The sequence below is a fragment of the Pongo abelii genome, chromosome 12 (genome assembly GCF_028885655.2).
Source record: "Pongo abelii isolate AG06213 chromosome 12, NHGRI_mPonAbe1-v2.0_pri, whole genome shotgun sequence".
Lineage (NCBI taxonomy): Eukaryota > Metazoa > Chordata > Mammalia > Primates > Hominidae > Pongo > Pongo abelii.
In genome coordinates this window covers 71,311,281-71,329,137 of record NC_071997.2, presented here as the reverse complement: position 1 = coordinate 71,329,137, position 17,857 = coordinate 71,311,281, and the positions used below count along the sequence as shown (strand labels likewise).

General features: G+C 40.4%; 1 protein-coding gene across 7 annotated transcripts in view; it reads left to right on the top strand.

Annotated features, from left to right (window-relative positions):
* Positions 1-17,857, top strand: part of SANBR (SANT and BTB domain regulator of CSR) — a 74,751-nt gene that overhangs the window by 18,921 nt on the left and 37,973 nt on the right. For all 7 annotated transcript variants that reach the window (XR_010136180.1, XR_654202.3, XM_054547518.2 and 4 more), the window contains 4 exons: positions 3,679-3,765; positions 3,878-3,988; positions 7,995-8,118; positions 13,177-13,329. Coding sequence is in view for 5 of the 7 variants with exons in the window: in XM_054547518.2 (XP_054403493.1) it covers positions 3,679-3,765; positions 3,878-3,988; positions 7,995-8,118; positions 13,177-13,329 (475 nt within the window). In the remaining 2 variants the exon portion in view is untranslated. The remainder of the gene's footprint in view (positions 1-3,678; positions 3,766-3,877; positions 3,989-7,994; positions 8,119-13,176; positions 13,330-17,857) is intronic.

The window sequence follows — 17,857 nt, the reverse complement described above, 5'->3', positions numbered from 1 at the left end:
GGCCAGGTGTTGAAAGCTGTAGGGCACTACTATTATCCCTATGAATAGCCACTGCACTCCAGCCTGGGCAACATAGTGAGACCCATTTCTAAACAAATGAAAATTATTAAAACAGACCTTAGATAAAGGGAAAAGTGGTATGAAATGAGGTCAGCAGTGGTTATATCATTCAGGGGTTGTTTAGGTCATAGCAAGGAGGATATACTTTAGGTGTGAATGGAAGCAGGGGAGTGACGTGATCTGATTTGTTTTTAAGAGACCATTTTTGGTTGCTATGTGGAGAATAGACATTAGGGATTTAAGAAGCAAGGAGACCTGTTAAGAGGCTGGTGCAGTAGTTTGTTGAGAAATGAAAGGGTTTGCACTAGGGTAGAAACAGCAGAGCTGGAAAGAAGTAGATGGACTCAGTTGTTAGATTTGACAGATTTATGAATGTAATGATGTGGGAAGAGAGGGAGGATTCCAGGATAATTATTAGGTTTTCAGTTTGAGTAACTAAGTGGATGGTAGTGCTATTAATGGAGAAAGGAAAGATTGGGAGGGGAAGGAATGGGGTAAGGGAAATCAAGAGATAGATTTAGTTCTTTTTGAGATTATTTAACATGCTTCTTGGACATTCAAGTGGGATAGCAAGTAGATACCTGGATATGTTAGTCTGGAGTTTAGGTCAAAGGTCAGGACTTAAAATAGAAATTTAAGAGTAGATGAGATTTGAAACCATGGAACTGGATGAGACCATACTTTTTTTGTATGTCCTGTTCAATAAATCTTTGCCTCCCTAAAAGTGGTGAAGACGTTGTCCTATGTTTTTCTGTTATTCATCTTGAATTAATTTTTTTGTGTGGTATGAGGTAGGGGTTAAGGTTCATTTTTTTTCCCCCCAAATAGATATCTAGTTGACACAATACCATGTGTTGAAAAGACCATCCTTTCCCCCACTGAATTGCGGTGGTACGTTTACTATATGTGAGGTCTGTTTCCGAATTGTCCTTTTTGTTCTGTTGATTTCTTTGTCTATCCTTGTATCAGTAGCACACTGTCACACTGTCTTTTTTTTTTTTGAGACAGAGTTTCACTCTTGTCACCTAGGCTGGAGTGCAATCATGAGATCTTGGCTCTCTGCAACCTCCGCCTCCCAGGTTCAAGCAATTCTCCTGCCTCAGCCTCCCAAGTACCTGGGATTATAGGCACCCACCACCACACCCAGCCAATTTTTGTATTTTTAGTAGAGACGGAGTTTCACCATGCTGGCCAGGCTGGTCTTGAACTCCTGACCTCAGGTGATCCGCCCGCCTCGGCCTTCCAACGTGCTGAGATTACAGACGTGAGCCACCACACCCAGCCAACACACTGTCTTAATTTTGATAGCTTTATAATAATTTTTGGTATCTGGTAATTTAAATTCTCAAGTTTTGCCTATCTTCAAGATTGTAGCGTTGTCTATTAAGTTCTTGGCATTTCTATATAAATTTGATAATCAGCTTACCCATTTTCTCTTTCTCACAAACACATAAACCTGCTAGAATTTGGGATTCATGTAATCTGTAGATCAATTTAGGAAGATTTAACCTTTTAATAATACTGTGTCTTTCAATCCATGAATATGGTATAACCTTCCATTAATTTGAATCCTCCTTAATTTATTTCACCAATGTCTTGTAGTTTTCAATGTAGAGATATTTTTCCTTTTTATTTATTTTATTTTATTTTTTGAGACAGGGTCTTGCTCAGTCACCCAAGCTGGAGTGTAGTGGTACAGCCGTGGTTTACTGCGGCCTCAAACTCCTGGGCTCAAGCATCTTCCCACCTTGATCTCCCAAAGTTTTGGAATTAACAGGTGTGAGCCACCATACCCAACCTCTATTTTAAATTAAATTTATTCCTAAAATAAACAAATTTATTTAATAAATTAAATTGTTGGTGCTATTGTAAATGCTACTGTATTTCATTTTTTAATTGTTAGCAAGATAGTATTGATAAAGGCTACCCAATATTTAGAGATGCAACAGAGGAGAAGTAGCCAGTTAAGAGCCTGAGAAGGAGGAGCCAGTGAAGTAGAAAGAAAGGCAGAAGGAAAAAAAGTTTCCAAAGAAAGATAATGCTTAAGTGACCAAATGTGTGGAATGCTGCTATCACACAGAGTAAGATGGGGACAGAAATGTGACCAAGTGGATTTAGAAAACTTTTTTCCAGATGTTTTACTTTGAATGATGGCTGAAAAAATTAGCAGTAGCTATTAGGGATAGGTAGGCTCAAGAGAGGATTTTTTGTTTTTTTAGGAAGAGAGATACTAGATTATGTTTATATGCTGATCAGAATGATCCATTAGGAATAAATTAATAATGCAGGGGATTATTCAAGAATTTAATCCTGAAGGGGAACAAGACAGAGAGGAATTATCCAAGAGCTAAATAATTGAAAACAGGAGTGGAATTCTAAATCCAGATTTGGCTTTTAATAGCAGAAGACATTACACAGGGAAAGATGGAGACAGGTAGGATATACATTTAGAATTAAAGACATACTTAGAAGACTCAAGTTCAGTTATGCATAATAATTAACGTTTATTGAATGCTTAACGTTATATCTAGTACTCTTTAAAATCATCACTTAACCCTCATAAAACTTTATGAGATTGGACATACTAACCACACTTTCTCTAGTTGAGAAAACAAGGTTCAAAGAGGTTAAGTAAGCGGCTAAAGATCATATACCTAGTTATTGGTAGGCCTCGGTTGTTAAATTCTCAAAATCTTTAATGTTGCATATTCCAGTAACAAAGGACTAAAAGAGGCCAGGCAAGGTGGCTCAAGCCTGTAATCTCAGCACTTCGGGAGGCCAAAGCAGGAGGATTACTTGAAGGCCAGGGGTCTGAGGCCAGCCTGGGCAACATAGCCAGCCCCAATCTCTACAGATTTTTTTTTTTTTTAATTAGCTGAATGTGGTGGCACACAGTAGTCCTAGCTACTTGGGAGGCTGATGTCGGAGATCACCTGAGCCCAGGAGTTTGAGGCCCAAGAGTCTGAGGTGCCACTGCACTCCAGCCTGGGTGATGGAGCAAGACCCTGTCTCTAAAAAAATAAAATAAGGCCAGGTGCAGTGGCTCATGCCTGTAATCCCAGTACTTTGGGAGGCTGAGGTGGGCGGATCATGAGGTCAAGAGATCAAGACCATCCTGGCCAACATGGTGAAACCCTATCTCTACTAAAAATAGAAAAAAATTGCTGGGCATGGTGGTGCACGCCTGTAGTCCCAGCTACTCGGGATGCTCAGGCAAGATAATCGCTTGAACCCAGAAGGCAGAGGTTGCAGTGAGCAGAGATTGCGCCATTGAACTCCAGCCTGGGCGACAGAGTGAGACTGTCTCAAAAAAAGAAGTAAAAATAAAAAATAAAATTTAAAAATGACTGAAAGATAGCTATTTATCAATCTTATTTTTTATGGGAAAATAGATGATTGGTCAAGCAGTTCTCATCAGAACTGCTTAATTTTATTTACTTAGATAATAATAAACTGTTAAGTTTATTCACTTAGAACACTAAAAATGTATTACAAATTCCCAAGAGAGCCACTAAGGATTTATTAATCTTATTTTACAGATGCACAGATTGGTTTGTTTATTTTCACCAGTATAAAGTAATGTAGAAAATTAATATTTTGGTCATTTGTTGTTAATAGCAAACTTTTTTGTAAGAAGATTGAAAGACTGTTTGATCCTGAGTACTTGAATCCAGATTCTCGGAGTAATGCAGCAACATTGTATAGGTATGCTAACATGTTTTTTTCTTTGGTGTGCTTTATAATGCAGCTATATTCTTTAATTTACTACATTTACATTCTTCTTCCTGGATGTTTTTCGTATCTTGTTTGTTTATAGATGCTGTTTGTGTAAGAAACTTTTAACAAAAGAAACAGAAAGAAGAATTCCTTGCATTCCTGGAAAAATCAATGTGGATCGACATGGAAATATTGTCTATATTCACATAAGGTGTCGTGAAGATAAAATACATACATATATTTTTGTATATATATATATGTAGTTGTTGTTGTTGTTGTTGTTGTTGTTTTGGAGACGGAGGCTTACTCTGTCACCCAGGCTGGCGTGCAATGGTGTGGTCTTGGCTAACTGCAACCTCCGCCTCCCAGGTTCAAGCGATTCTCCTGCCTCAGCCTCCCGAGTAGCTGGGACTACAGACATGTGCCACCACACCCAGCTAGTTTTTGTATTTTTAGTAGAGATGGAGTTTCACTATGTTGGCCAGGCTGGTCTCGAACTCCTGACCTCATGATTTGCCCACCTCGGCCTCCCAAAGTACTGGGATTACAGGTGTGAGCCACCACGCCAAGCCCAGATTTTTTTTAAATGTGAATTTCTGGCATATTTATAAAAATATAACTACTTTTATAAGGAATGGGATAACATCTTTTCTGCACGTTATCCAACTTTCATTTAGAAAAATACTTTCTAAACAAGGTAGTTGTTAGTACATTTTATTTACTGGGTAAATGTCATAATGTTTTAAACATTAAAATGATAAAAATTATTGTATATTAATCTTGAAAGGTATTCTGGTTAGTGCCTTTAAAATGCTCTCTTTTCACTAACAGATTTTAGTTATCTGTACAAATGTTATATTGAATTTTACAAGAGAACCAAATTTACTTTCAGGTAAATTTTGGTGAGGAAAATTGTCTTTAGCGTTGGATTTTCTGTCGTCTGTTTGTTCTTCATACTTTGTCAGTATTTCATTAATATGTAGGCCGGGCGCGGTGGCTCACACCTGTAATCCCAGCACTTTGGGAGGCCAAGTCAGGTGGATCACCTGAGGTCAGGAGTTTGAGACCAGCCTGACCAACATGGTGAGACCCCGTCTCTACTACAAAAAACTAGTCGAGCGTGGTGGCGGGTGCCTGTAGTCTCAGCTACTTGGGAGGCTGAAGCAGGGGACTCACTTGAACCCAGGAGGCGGAGGTTGCAGTGAGCCGAGATAGTGCCACTGCACTCCAGCCTGGTGACAGAGCAAGATTCCGTCTGAAAACAATAAATAAATAAAATAAAAATTAGCCGGGCATGGTGGTGCACACCTGTAACCCAGCTACTTGGGAGGCCAAGGCAGGAGAATCACTTGAACCCAGGAGGCAGAGGTTGCAGTGAGCCGAGATCACACCATTGCACTCCAGCCTGGACAACAAGAGTGAAACTCCATCTCAAAAAAATAAAATAAATAAATACATAATACATATTTCTCTTCATGTTCAAAACAAGTTCTCATTCTGAGTTGAGGGTGGGTGTTGTAACTTGGTATAATGTCTCAGGAGGCAGAAACCTCAAAATGTGTATTCTTTGACATCCTTCATCCAGTATCATTCAGGCTGAAATGCAGTGGTGTGATCATAGCTCACTGCAGCCTTGAACTCCTGGGCTCAAGAGATCTTGCCTGTGTTCTCAGCATTTTGGGAGGCTGAGGTGAGAGGATTACTTGAGACCAGGAGTTTGAGACCAGCCTGGACAACACAGCCAGACCCCATCTCTACAAAAAAATTAAAAATTAGCTGAGCATGGCAATCCTAGCTAGGAGTCTGAGGCAGGAGGATCATTTGATCCCAGGAGTTTGAGGTTGCAGTGAGCTAGGAGCATGCCACTGAACTGAAGTCTGGACAACAGAGCAAAACAAAGTTATAAAAAAGTGTATGGATACATAAAAGTTATTAGTGGTTAAAAAAATAGGATGTTCACTAAAACATTAATTGTGGTATTACCTTTCAGTGATAGTATTACAGATGATTTTAATTTTCTTTTTGTTGTCCTTTTTTCTATATTACAAATTTATAGCACACACTGTTACGAAAGAAACCCTATGAATGTTAAATTTCGTATATTATATATATATATACCTATTAGTAGTATGTGAAAAAAGTAATTGATACTAACTTCAACATCCATTTTTGTTGTTTTATTCAAAGTATTTTCCTACATGTCAGCAGTTGATGTATACCCTTTTTTTTTTTTTATTTTAGAGACCGTCTTTGTTGCTCAGGCTGGAATGCAGTGGTGCAATCATAGCTCACAGTCTCTCTCTGTTGCTGAGGCTGGAATGCAGTGATGGAATGCAGTGGTGCGATCATAGCTCACTGCAGCCTTGAACTCCTGGACTTTCAAGCGGTCCTCCCACATCAGCCTCCTGAGCTAGGACCATGGGTGTGCACCACCATGCCTGGCAACCTGGCAATTGTGTGTGTGTGTGGACACAGGGTTTCGGTGTGTGTGTGTGTGTGTGTGTGTGTGTATGTGTAGGCACAGGGTTTCACTGTGTTGCCAAGGCTGGTCTTCAACTCCTGGCCTCAGGCCTCAAGCGATCTTCCCACTTCAGCCTCTCAAAGCGCTAGGATTACAGGTGTGAGCCGCCATTCCTGGCAGATGTATACATTTAAAAAATTGTTTTAAAATTACTTTTTTTTTTTTTTTGAGTTGGAGTCTCGCTCTGTCACCCAGGCTGGAGTGCAATGGCACAATCTTGGATCACTGCAACCTCCACCTCCCGGGTTCAAGCAATTCTTCTGCCTCAGACTCAGCCTCCCAAATAAGCCTCTCTGGCCTAAAATTACTTTTAAGACAAATGTGCCTGTGTAATTTGTAATAACATCATGACATTTTATTTTTGAGCTAAGCACAAAACCAGCAAAATTAGAAAAGACTGAAATAAAGACTTAAAAGAATCAGGCCTATAATCCCAGCAGTTTGGGAGGCTGAGTCAGGAGGATTGCTTGAGGGCAGGAGTTTAAGACCAGCCTGGGCAACATAGTGAGGCCCCCTTCTCTACAAAAATTGTTTTATATTAGCCAGGTGTAGGTTTGGCACGGTGGCTCATGCTTGTAATCCTAGCACTTTGGGAGACTGAGGCGGGTGGATCACCTGAGGTCAAGAGTTTGGGAAAAGCCTGGCCAATGTGGTAAAACCCTATCTCTACTAAAAATACAAAAATTAGCCAGGCATGGTGGCATGCACCTGTAATTCCAGCTACTTGGGAGGCTGAGGCAGGAGAATCGCTTGAACCCAGCAGGGCAGAGGTTGCAGTGAGCCAGGATCGCGCCACTTCACTCCAGCCTGGGCGAAAGAGTGAAACTCCGTCTAAAAAAAAAAAAAAAAAAATTAGCCAGGTGTGATGACACATACCTGTAATCCCAGGTACTCAGGAGGCTGAGGTGAGAGGATTACTTGAACCAAGGAGTTTGAAGTTGCAATAAGCTATGATGATTGCACCACTGCATTCCAGGCTGGGTAACAGAGTATGACCCTGTCTCAAAAACAAAACAAAAACAAAAACAAAAAACACACTTGAGCTGCATATGACCATAGCAAATATGGTTTTGAACCTTTGCTATTTTTTAACTTTATATTATTTAATCTAAAAATCTATATTACCAAGACCTGATTATATATTCTGTATCGCTCAATTACTAAAAGGTACTAGAAAATAGTGTAAAATACTAATACATTAATGAAATGTTATTAGTGACATAAAGTACTAATATATTAATGATTGTAATGTTTAGAATCACCAGTAACTAATAACAACTTGTTGTATAACATATGCAGTCAGAATAAAGCTTCCATTTAACATTTGCCTAATTCCCAACTGTTGGCCTGTTCAAACTATATTTAATTTGTAATCCTTTATCTAGCTTTGCAAAATAATTTGGTATTCAAATCATTCATACCTTTTCCCGTTGTCCACCAAATATACAAACCCTGTCTCTACCAAAAATACAAAATTAGCCGGGTGTGGTGGCACGCGCCTATAATCCCAGCTACTTGGGAAGCCAAGGCAAGAGAATTGCTTGCATCCTGGAGGTGGTGGTTACAGTGAGCCAAGATCATGCCATTGCACTCCAGCCTGGGCAACAAGAGCGAAACTCCATCTCAAAAAAGATAATAATTAAATAAGACAAATTGTTTATATCACTTGCTTGTAAAATTGAGGCTCTTTCCCCAGAGATAAGACATGGGATGTTCATGAGTATTTGAATAGTCTTTTCGAAGAATTAAAATCTTGGAGAGATGTATACTGGCGATTGTGGGGAACAATCAATTGGCTGACTTGTTCAAGATGTTATCAGGTAAGATTTTTTTTTTTAAATATCCTGCTCTGCAAATATTGAGAGCAAGACTATTTTGATATCTCCTGTTTAATCAATATGTTTAAACGTGTTTGGACAATATCTAACATCTTTTTAAAGAAACTAGTGGCAGCTGGGCATGGTGGCACATTTAGAGGCCAAGGCAGGCGGATCATTTTAGCCCAGGAGTTCAATACCAGCCTGCGTGACATAGTGAGACTCCATCTCTTAAAGAAATAAAACTAGGCCCAGTATGGTGGCTCATGCCTCTAATCCCAGCACTTTGGGAGGCCGAGGTGGGCGGATCATGAGGTCAGGAGATCAGGACCATCCTATCTAACATGGTGAAACCCCATCTCTAGTAAAAATACGAAAAATTACCCGGGTGTGGTAGCACGCGCCTGTAATCCCAACTATTCGGGAGGCTGAGGCAGGAGAATCACTTCAACCCGGGAGGCAGAGGTTGCAGTGAGCTGAGATCACGCCACTGCACTCCAGCCTGGGTGACAGAGCAAGACTCCATCTCAAAAATAAAATAAAATAAAATAAAGTAAAACAAAACTAGTGGCAAAAGCAATGGTGCTGTTAAACATTTTTTGCATCTGGCTTCGTTTCTCTTGACATTGTTTCTTCTCTTTTTTTATTTCCATTCCTGAAACAATCAAAGACTTGTTGAATTTTTAGAAAAGTAACAGGTTTTGGCCGGGCACGGTGGCTCAAGCCTGTAATCCCAGCACTTTGGGAGGTTGAGGCAGGTGGATCACCTGAGGTCAGGAATTCGAGACCAGCCTGACCAACATGGAGAAACCTCATCTCTGCTAAAAACACAAAATTAGCCAGGCGTGGTGGCGCATGCCTGTAATCCCAGCTACTCGGGGCTGAAGTGGGAGAATCACTTGAACCCGGGAGGCAGAGGTTGCGGTGGGCTGAGATTGTGCCATTGCACTCCAGTCTGGTCAAGGAGGGAAACTCCGTCTCAAAAGAGAAAAAAAAAAAAGGCACTGGTTTTAAGTGATCAAATCCAGTTTTTCAATGAAAACAATTATTAAAAAATCCTTATTGCCTTCACTTGTTTCCAGCCAAACTATTTTCTCTGTTGTTCTATAGATTTCTATAGAAATTCAGAAGCACCTTTGCAGATAGGATGCTATTGATATGTGCCTTTGTTGTTATAACAATTTTGTTCCCAAAAAGTTTTTGTTTTTTAATTAATGTTTATAATAAAAGCATAAGAAAACTTGCTATTTGTAGGAACCTATAATAAACCCTTTTGTGGAATAAATAGGTTTTTCTAAGTCACAGTCATTCCTAATTAATCTTATGTATAAACGCAGAGTTTTCGACATATAATTTCTTTTGAATCCCTAAAGTTTTCCTCTCCCCAGTAATTTTCCTCTGTCACTTGCGTAATGATTTTCAATAGAGGGAAGGAAGAACAGCTTGTCAAAATCTTCAGATTGGGATTTTAAACTGTTTAAGTTCCCACTCAATGGGTTCTGTGTTCCCACAATTTTAAAAAGGTTTGTTGAAGTATTACATACAGTAAAATGCATCCTTTTTGTGAGCTTCGACAGTGCGTACAATAGTATAACTACCTCCGCAATCAAAGCATGTAACACTTCCATCACCCTAAAAGAAATTTCTTTGTGCCCCTCTTTAGTCAATTAATTCCCCCACCCTAGCCTCTGATAACCACTGGTCTGTTTTCTCTATATATAGTTTTGCCTTTTCCAGAACATCATATAAATAGGATCAGATAGCATTTAGCTTTTTGAATCTAGCTTCCTTCACTTCGAAAAATGGATGTAAAATCTATCCACATTGTTTCATAAATTAGTTTGTTCTTTTTTATGGCCAAGTAGTAGTCTCTTGTATGACTATATCACAGTATGTTCAGACATTCACCAGTTGGAGGATGTTTGTAGTGTTCTAGTGTGGGGCCATTATGAAGAAAGCTGCTATAAACAATACAGGTTTTCCTATGAACATAGGTTTTTATTTCTCTTGGATGTATTTATTTCTGTTCTTTTTTTTTTTTTTTTTTGAGATGGAGTTTTGCTCTTGTTGTCCAACCTGGAGTGCGCTGGCGCCATCTTGGCTCACTGCAACCTCCAACTCCCAGGTTCAAGCGATTCTCCTGTCTCAGCCTCCTGAGTAGCTGGGATTACTGGCGTGCACCACAACACCCACCTAATTTTTTGTATTTTTAGTAGAAATGGGGTTTCACCAGGTTAGCCAGGCTGGTCTCCAACTCCTGACCTCAGGTGATCCACCTGCCTTGGCCTCCCAAAGTGCTGGGATTATAGGCCTGAGCCACTGCGCCCGGCCTCTCTTCTTTCTTATTACCTAGGAGTAGGATTGCTGGTTTGTGTGGTAATTTAACACTTGCCATGCCTAATAGTTTTCCAAAGTCCCAGAACCATTTTGCATTTCTACCAGCTACATATGAGAGTTCTAGTTGCCCCCCATCTCAGTAGCAATTGATATAGTCAGGTCTGGGTTTTTTGTTAATCTAATAGGTATGTAAAGGTCCTCCTCACAATCGGAGTGTCACTTATAATCAAGGATATCAAGCTTCTAAAATCTGACTTGCTCAACATGTCAGAATGCAGAAACTTTGAGAGATTATTTTCCTCTCCTTTACAGCAAATTGAATATTGATTGATGATATTGAATATTTATTATAGAGCTCATAAACTCATAAAATGGTTTGTATGCAGAATATTGTATATAAGAGAATGTGCACCTTATAGTTTTTATAGGTTCTCAAATTTTTAAAATTGAAAACCATTATGTGAACATCACAATTGAAACTAACAACCAAAAATTCTGAATTATAAACTATTTAATGCATTTATGTTAAAGATCATTGCTTATCAAATAGCAACTTCAGTACATCATAATATAAATAGAAAAAAAAGATCAGTGCTTAGATTGTTAATGTTGTGTTTTTATTTGAATTATTTTACTAACTTGTTTTTGTTTTTAACCTGTTCTTGCTCAGAGTCCCTCTCCTCCCCTGACAGGACCCTATTCAGGGTTTCCCCTTCTTAAAGTCTCCCCCAGTGAGGAACTCTCTCAACAAGGGCCCACTCCTGGTGCAGTACTATAGCTTTTCATCCCACCTTAGAGTCCCCCACAAAAAGAAACAAGTGATCAGAGTACCAGTCAGGGTACCTCCTAAAAGCCGAGTGATCTCCTCTCCATCCAGTCCAAGGTATCACTTTTTCACCTTTTATGGTCCTTTCCCCAACAGCTATTAATGGTATTACCCATTCAGGTCTTTCTTCACCCCAGGCCTTGTGAGACCACCCTTAATCATCCAGTGGTACTGCCCCCTCTTAGGATACACCACCACCGCTCACACAGGATCTCCACCCAGAAACAATGACATCTGAGGTCTTTCTCCAGTCCCCCGGCATGGTATTTCTTACAAACTTTCTACCTCCCTCTGGCTAATGGAATTGCCCTCCCAATGGCTCCCGCAACCATGACACAAATACCCAACACCCACTTCCTTCCTTTCTAGATAGAATGGTTTTACCTTCTCAAGATCTCCTGCCTTCAAAGCCCAACATTATCATCACCCACCAATGGTGCCCCCTGCACAGGCCCAAAAGTGTTATCCCCTCTAGATCTGAGTAAGATATCACCTACTCAAGGATGCTCTCCCTAGCCCACAAGGCTAACAGAATCCAACCTTCAGAGCCCCATAGTATCTCTGAATCCAATAATTTTACCGCTCAGAGCCTCAGTTTCCCTTCTCCAAACCAACTCCTGGGACTCAGGGTCCATCCCAACCAGCCTTTTCTCAGAACTGGTGGCACAACCTCTGTCTAGCCACCAGCCCCCAGCTGCCCAGCCCAGTGGTCTTCCCCATCGCAAGCAGCACCTGTGTCCACTGAAACTCTTAGACAGTGCTTGCACCATGTTCTTTTTTTCTTTTTCTTTTTTCCTGAGATGAGATCTTGCTACATTGCCCAGGCTGGCCTCGAATTCCTAGCTTTAAGCAGTCCTTCTGCCTCAGCCTCCCTAGTAGCTGGAGTGACAGGTGTGTACCATCGCACGTGGTCCTATTTTACTAACTTATAAACAATTGAAACCTGATGTTTAATTTGACGATTAAACCTTGATAAGCTTTTGTCAAAGTTTTCAAAGCCAATGATTCAAAGTTATGTCATAATTTTTATTAATATTGATGCTAAATATTTACCTTAAAAATGCATCAAGGGGCCAGGCATGGTGGCTCATGCCTGTAATCCCAGCACTTTGGGAGGCCGAGGCAGGCGGATCACCTGAGGTCAGAAGTTCAAGACCAGTCTGACCAACATGGCGAAACCCTGTCTCTACTAAAAATAGAAAAACTAGCCAGGTGTGGTTGTGCGCGCCTGTAATCCCAGCTACTCGGGAGGCTGAGGCAGGAGAATCGCTTGAATCTGGGAGGCAGAGGTAGCAGTGAGGCCAGATGGCACCTCTTCACTCCAGCCTGGGCAACAGAGCGAGATTCCATCTCAAAAAAAAAAATATCAAGGAATAACCAAATGAAGCAAAATTTTATTTTTCTTTGGAAAACATTTGAGGTGATTGGCCAGTTGTAAAATTGAATGTATATCAAGATCAGTTTAATTCATCTGAATTTTGCTTAAGGTGATATCATTTTTTGCTGTCTAATAGCTTTATTCAAGTAGAATTACACGCCATAAAATTTACTCATTTTATTTTTTTATTTTTATTAAGTTAGGTTGTGTTCAGAATTTACTCTTTTTAAGTCTGCAATTCACTTTTTTTTTTGTAAATTTAGAGTTGTACAGTCATCACCATCATCCAATTTTAGCACATTTCCACCACCTCAAAAAGATCCCTCATGCTCATTTGCTGCTATTCCACATTATAACCTTCCACCCCGGGCAACCACTAATCTACTTTGTGTCTGTATAGATTGGCTTTTTCTGCATATTTCATATAAAAATGGAACATATAATATTTGGTCCTAAGTATTTTTGAAATGTATAATTTTGTTGTGGAAATAGTAGTTGATTTTATGTATTTCTTTATCAGGTCTTTCTCTGTATTGAATTTTCACATTGTCAATACCACTCAGAAACAGTGGTTTATCCTACTGCAGCAAGTTCACTGAATACTGTTGGCACTGGAATTTATCCCTGCTGTAACCAAAAGGTTCTTCGGTTTGATCCTACTCAGCTTACAAAGGTGAATTTTGAATATTGCCCTTTGTAGCTACAGTTTTTAAAGTATAACAGTAATACATTAATGTATAAAAGACTTCAAACAATACATAAATGTAGTAAGAAGCAGTTCCTCTTTATAACACTCCCCCATTTTCCTTCTCTTCTTAGAGATAATCACTGTTAATGGTTTCCTTTTAGACCTTCTTTTGTACCTTTGAGGCACAAATTATGTATTTTTTTTGTTTTTTGGAGGTTTTTGTTTTTTGTTTTTTTGGGTTTTTTTGAGATGGGGTCTCGCTCTGTCACCCAGGCTGGAGTGCAGTGGCGCCATCTCGGCTCACTCCAGCCTCTGCCTCCCAGGCTCAAACAATCCTCCCACCTCAGCCTTCTGAGTAGCTGGGACTACAGGCACACGCCATCATACCCGGTAATTTTTTGTATTTTTGTTAGAGACAGGGTTTCGCCATGTTGCCCAGGCTGGTCTCGAACTCATGAGCTGAAGTAATCTGCCTGCTTTGGCCTCCCAGAGTGCCAGGATTACAGGTGTGAACCGCCACACCCAGCCTTATATATGGTTTTTTATATTGGAAACAAGATCATACTAATAATATTCTGTAATTTGCCTTTTTTACTCAACAACATAACTAGGGTATCTTTCTGTGCCATTTTATTTAACTGCTGTATAATATTCCAAGTTATGTATATATCACAATTTAACCATTCTATTAATGAACATGTAGGTGGTTTCTAGACTGATGGTATTACTGTGTTGCAGTGAATATCCTTGCACATATATGTTGGTGCAATGTGTGAGTATTGCTATAGGTTAGATTCTCTGATCATAAACACTTTTGAAAATGTTATGTACTTAAATGTCATGTGTGAATGAAAGGAACCTAAAGCTCTTTATCATCATCCATACAAAAAATATTTATAAACACCAAAGATGTGCCATACACTGTGCAAGGCAGAGGATAGCCTGTAAAATTGGATCATTTATGCCTTTATGGGACTTACAGCTGAGGCAGTAATAACAAAAGGGAAAAAAGCACCCAAAGAAATGTTTGAAGACATATACAGGGCCATAAATGTCTGTAATAGGCAGGTATGATTCAGCCATAGATGTCAAGGAAATCCTCAAAGGAGTTGGCATTAGGTTGAGATCTGAAGGATTCGTAGGAGTATGTGAGGTGAAGAGGAAGGGAAAGAGCATTCTAGTCAGAACAGCAAGATCAGAAGAAACATAGTGAGTAAAAGAGACTGAAAGCCTGAGGCTGTTGTAGAAAACATGCATAGTTGAAGACAAGGCTGGAGAGGTAGGTAGGTGTCAGTCCATGCAAGAGCAGGACCTCATAAGCCATGTTCAAGTTTTTCTTTTATCTCCATTTTGAAAATATCAGTTGCAGTGTGGAAAATGCACACTTGAGGGGTTGTCAGTGGAATCACCTACAAAAGGAAGTTATCATAGAGAGAGATGATGTTAGCTTGGACCAGAGCAGTGAAGATGAAGAGAAGTGGATGAATTTAATATTTAAGAGATAAAACTGAAATTACCTGACAGATTGTATTACAGCGGGAGAGGGGGAAGGATGATTCAGTTTCTTGTTGGTGCTACTGGATAGCTGGTGGTGCCATTCACTGAAGAGGAAGCAGCAGACGGAAATCAGGTTTCGAGGGAGACTTCGTGAGTTCCGTTTTGGACATTTTGAGTTTAAGATGCTTTCTGAGATAACCAGGCAGAGGCCGTTAGATATATGAGTTTGGGAGCTCAGAGAAGTGGCTAGGCTGGACATAATAACTCGTAAGTTTTCTTGCAATAGATGATAGTTAAAGCCAGCAGGTATAGGTGAGTATATGAAGAGCAGAGGGAAACTACAGCTATGGCTGGATGAAGCAGCATGAGCCTGCAAAGGAGAATGGTCAGGGGCAGCCAGAATAATGGGAGGAAAATTGAGAATGTTGCCATGAAAGTTGAGGGAGTAATATTAAAGAAAGAGTGGACTGTGGTGCCTAATACTGCTAAGAGGTCAAATAAAATAATGAAAGAACTGTGTCCTTTGGCCTTAGTGACAGGGAATTCATAGGTGTGAAGATCTGTTTTGGTGGAGTGCTAGATCCAGAAGCCAGGTTTGTATGGATTGAGAAGTGAGTGAGAGATTAACAAATGGGAACAGTATAAATGACATCTCTTTTGGGAAATTTGAGAAAGGGAGGAGATAGATTAGTAATTTAGGTTATGAATATTTGTTTAGTGTTTTGGGGGTTTTTTGTTTGTTTGTTTGTTTGTTTGAGAAGGAGTCTCGCTGTTGCCCAGACTGGAATGCAATGGCACGATCTCAGCTCACTGCAACCTCTGCCTCCCGGGCTCAAGCGATTCTCCTGCCTCAGCCTCCCAAGTAGCTGGGATTACAGGCACGTGCCACCACACCTGGCTAATTTTTGTATTTTTAGTAGAGATGGAGTCTCACCATATTGGCCAGGCTGGTCTTGAACTCCTGACCTCAAATGACCTGCCCATCTGGGCCTCCCAAAGTGCTGGAATACAGGCGTGAGCCACCGTGCCTGGCCTTGTTTCTGTTTTGATACCAGAGAACGGTTTAAAAGTCAGTGAGAAGGATCCAGTTGAGAAGGAGAGGTTGATGGTGTAAGGTGAGAAGGCAGGGTAGGGTGGGATCTTAAGCACATTTAGTGATATTAATTTCGACAAGAGGGAGGACAGCTCCTCTATTATAACAGGAGAGAAGAGTAGAATGGTTGTAGATATTAGTAAAATTCTATTTTTGTCATTTAGATGATAACTTAATTCCAATCCAATGCTTTTTCTGTTCTCTAAAAAGTAGATTAAGCCATCCGCTAGGAATAAGGGGGAAGACAGAAGGTTCCAAGGTTTGAGGGAAGTATGGAAGGTTTGAAATAGTATTTTGAAAAACAGGAGAGTGAATTTTCCAGAGAAAATGTATAGTGCCGGGAAGTTTGAGAGCTCACTGGAGATTAGCAGTCATAAATTCACAATATAATTCAACATGCCTGTTTATATCACTCTCTCCAGTAACCCTTGTCTGCCTGAGTACAGGCAGGGAGAAGATGGGTAGTTGAGTTCATCTAGAGTTAGGATTTTGCCAGATGGGGATGATGAAATTTAGGGGCAAGGAATTTGGGATGTTGGCGTGAATGTTACTGAATGATGGGTCATGGAATTTTAACTGCATTAGTTTTCTTATATTTGCAATCAGTCACCAACTTTGATTACTTAGAAGTTTTATTGGTGAGGTAATAGATTACTTACATAACATTCATACTTAAAGTTTTAGTTATACATTTTACATACAAAGATACTTAAATTGGGCATGAGACGTTAAGCAAAATTAGATTAGCTTTGCTAGACCCAAGATATTTCGTTAATTCATCATTGCTATTATGTTTGTTTCAGTAACATGATTTTTTAGTCTTTACAGTTCTTTCTAACCACATTAATTTCTAACCACATTAATTTCTACATTAATTTGTAACCACAAATTTACATTTGTGGTTAGTTTGTTTCCATTTTAGCTATCACATTTCCACATTGTTTCGAGCAAAATATATTTCTTTGTAGGCATCTTTAAAAGAATATATTGGCTGGGTGCTGTGGCTCACGCCTGTAATTCCAGCACTTTGGGAGGCCGAGGCAGGTGGATCACAAGGTCAGGAGATCGAGACCATCCTGGCTAACACGGTGAAATGCCTTCTCTACTAAAAATACAAAAAATTAGCCGAGCTTGGTGGTGGGCGCCTATAGTTCCAGCTACTCGGGAGGCTGAGGCAGGAGAATGGTGTGAACCTGGGAGGTGGAGCTTACAGTGAGCCGAGATCAATGCACTCCAGCCTGGGCAACAGAGCGAGACTCTGTCTGAAGAAAAAAAAATTATATATATTAATAGGCCAGGCACAGTAGCTCACGCCTGTAATCCCAGCACTTTGGGAGACTGAGATGGGCGGATCACCTGAGGTCAGGAGTTCAAGACCAGCCTGGCCAACGTGGCGAAAACACTGTCTCTACTAAAAATGCAAAAGTTAGCTGGGCATGGTGGTGGGCGCCTGTAATCCCAGCTACTCAGGAGGCCGAGGCAGGAGAATCGCTTGAATCCAGGAGGCGGAGGTTGCAGTGAGCCAAGATTGGACCATTGCACTCCAGCCTGGGTGACAGAGCAAGACTCCATCTCAAAAACACCAAAATATATATATAATGAATCTTTTGTCGATATATATGTTGCTCATATCCCGACTGGGCATGGTGGCTCACGCCTGTAATCCCAGCACTTTGGGAGGCCGAGGCGGTCAGATCATGAGGTCAAGAGATCAAGACCACCCTGACCAACATGGTGAAACCCCGGCTCTACTGAAAATCCAAAAATTAGCTGGGTGTGGTGGTGCGTGCCTGTAGTCCCAGCTACTTGGGAGGCTGAGGCAGGAGAATTGCTTGAACCTGGGAGGCGGAGATTGCAGTGACCAGCGATCGTACCACTGCACTCCAGCCTAGCAACAGAGCAAGACTGTCTCAAAAAAAAAAA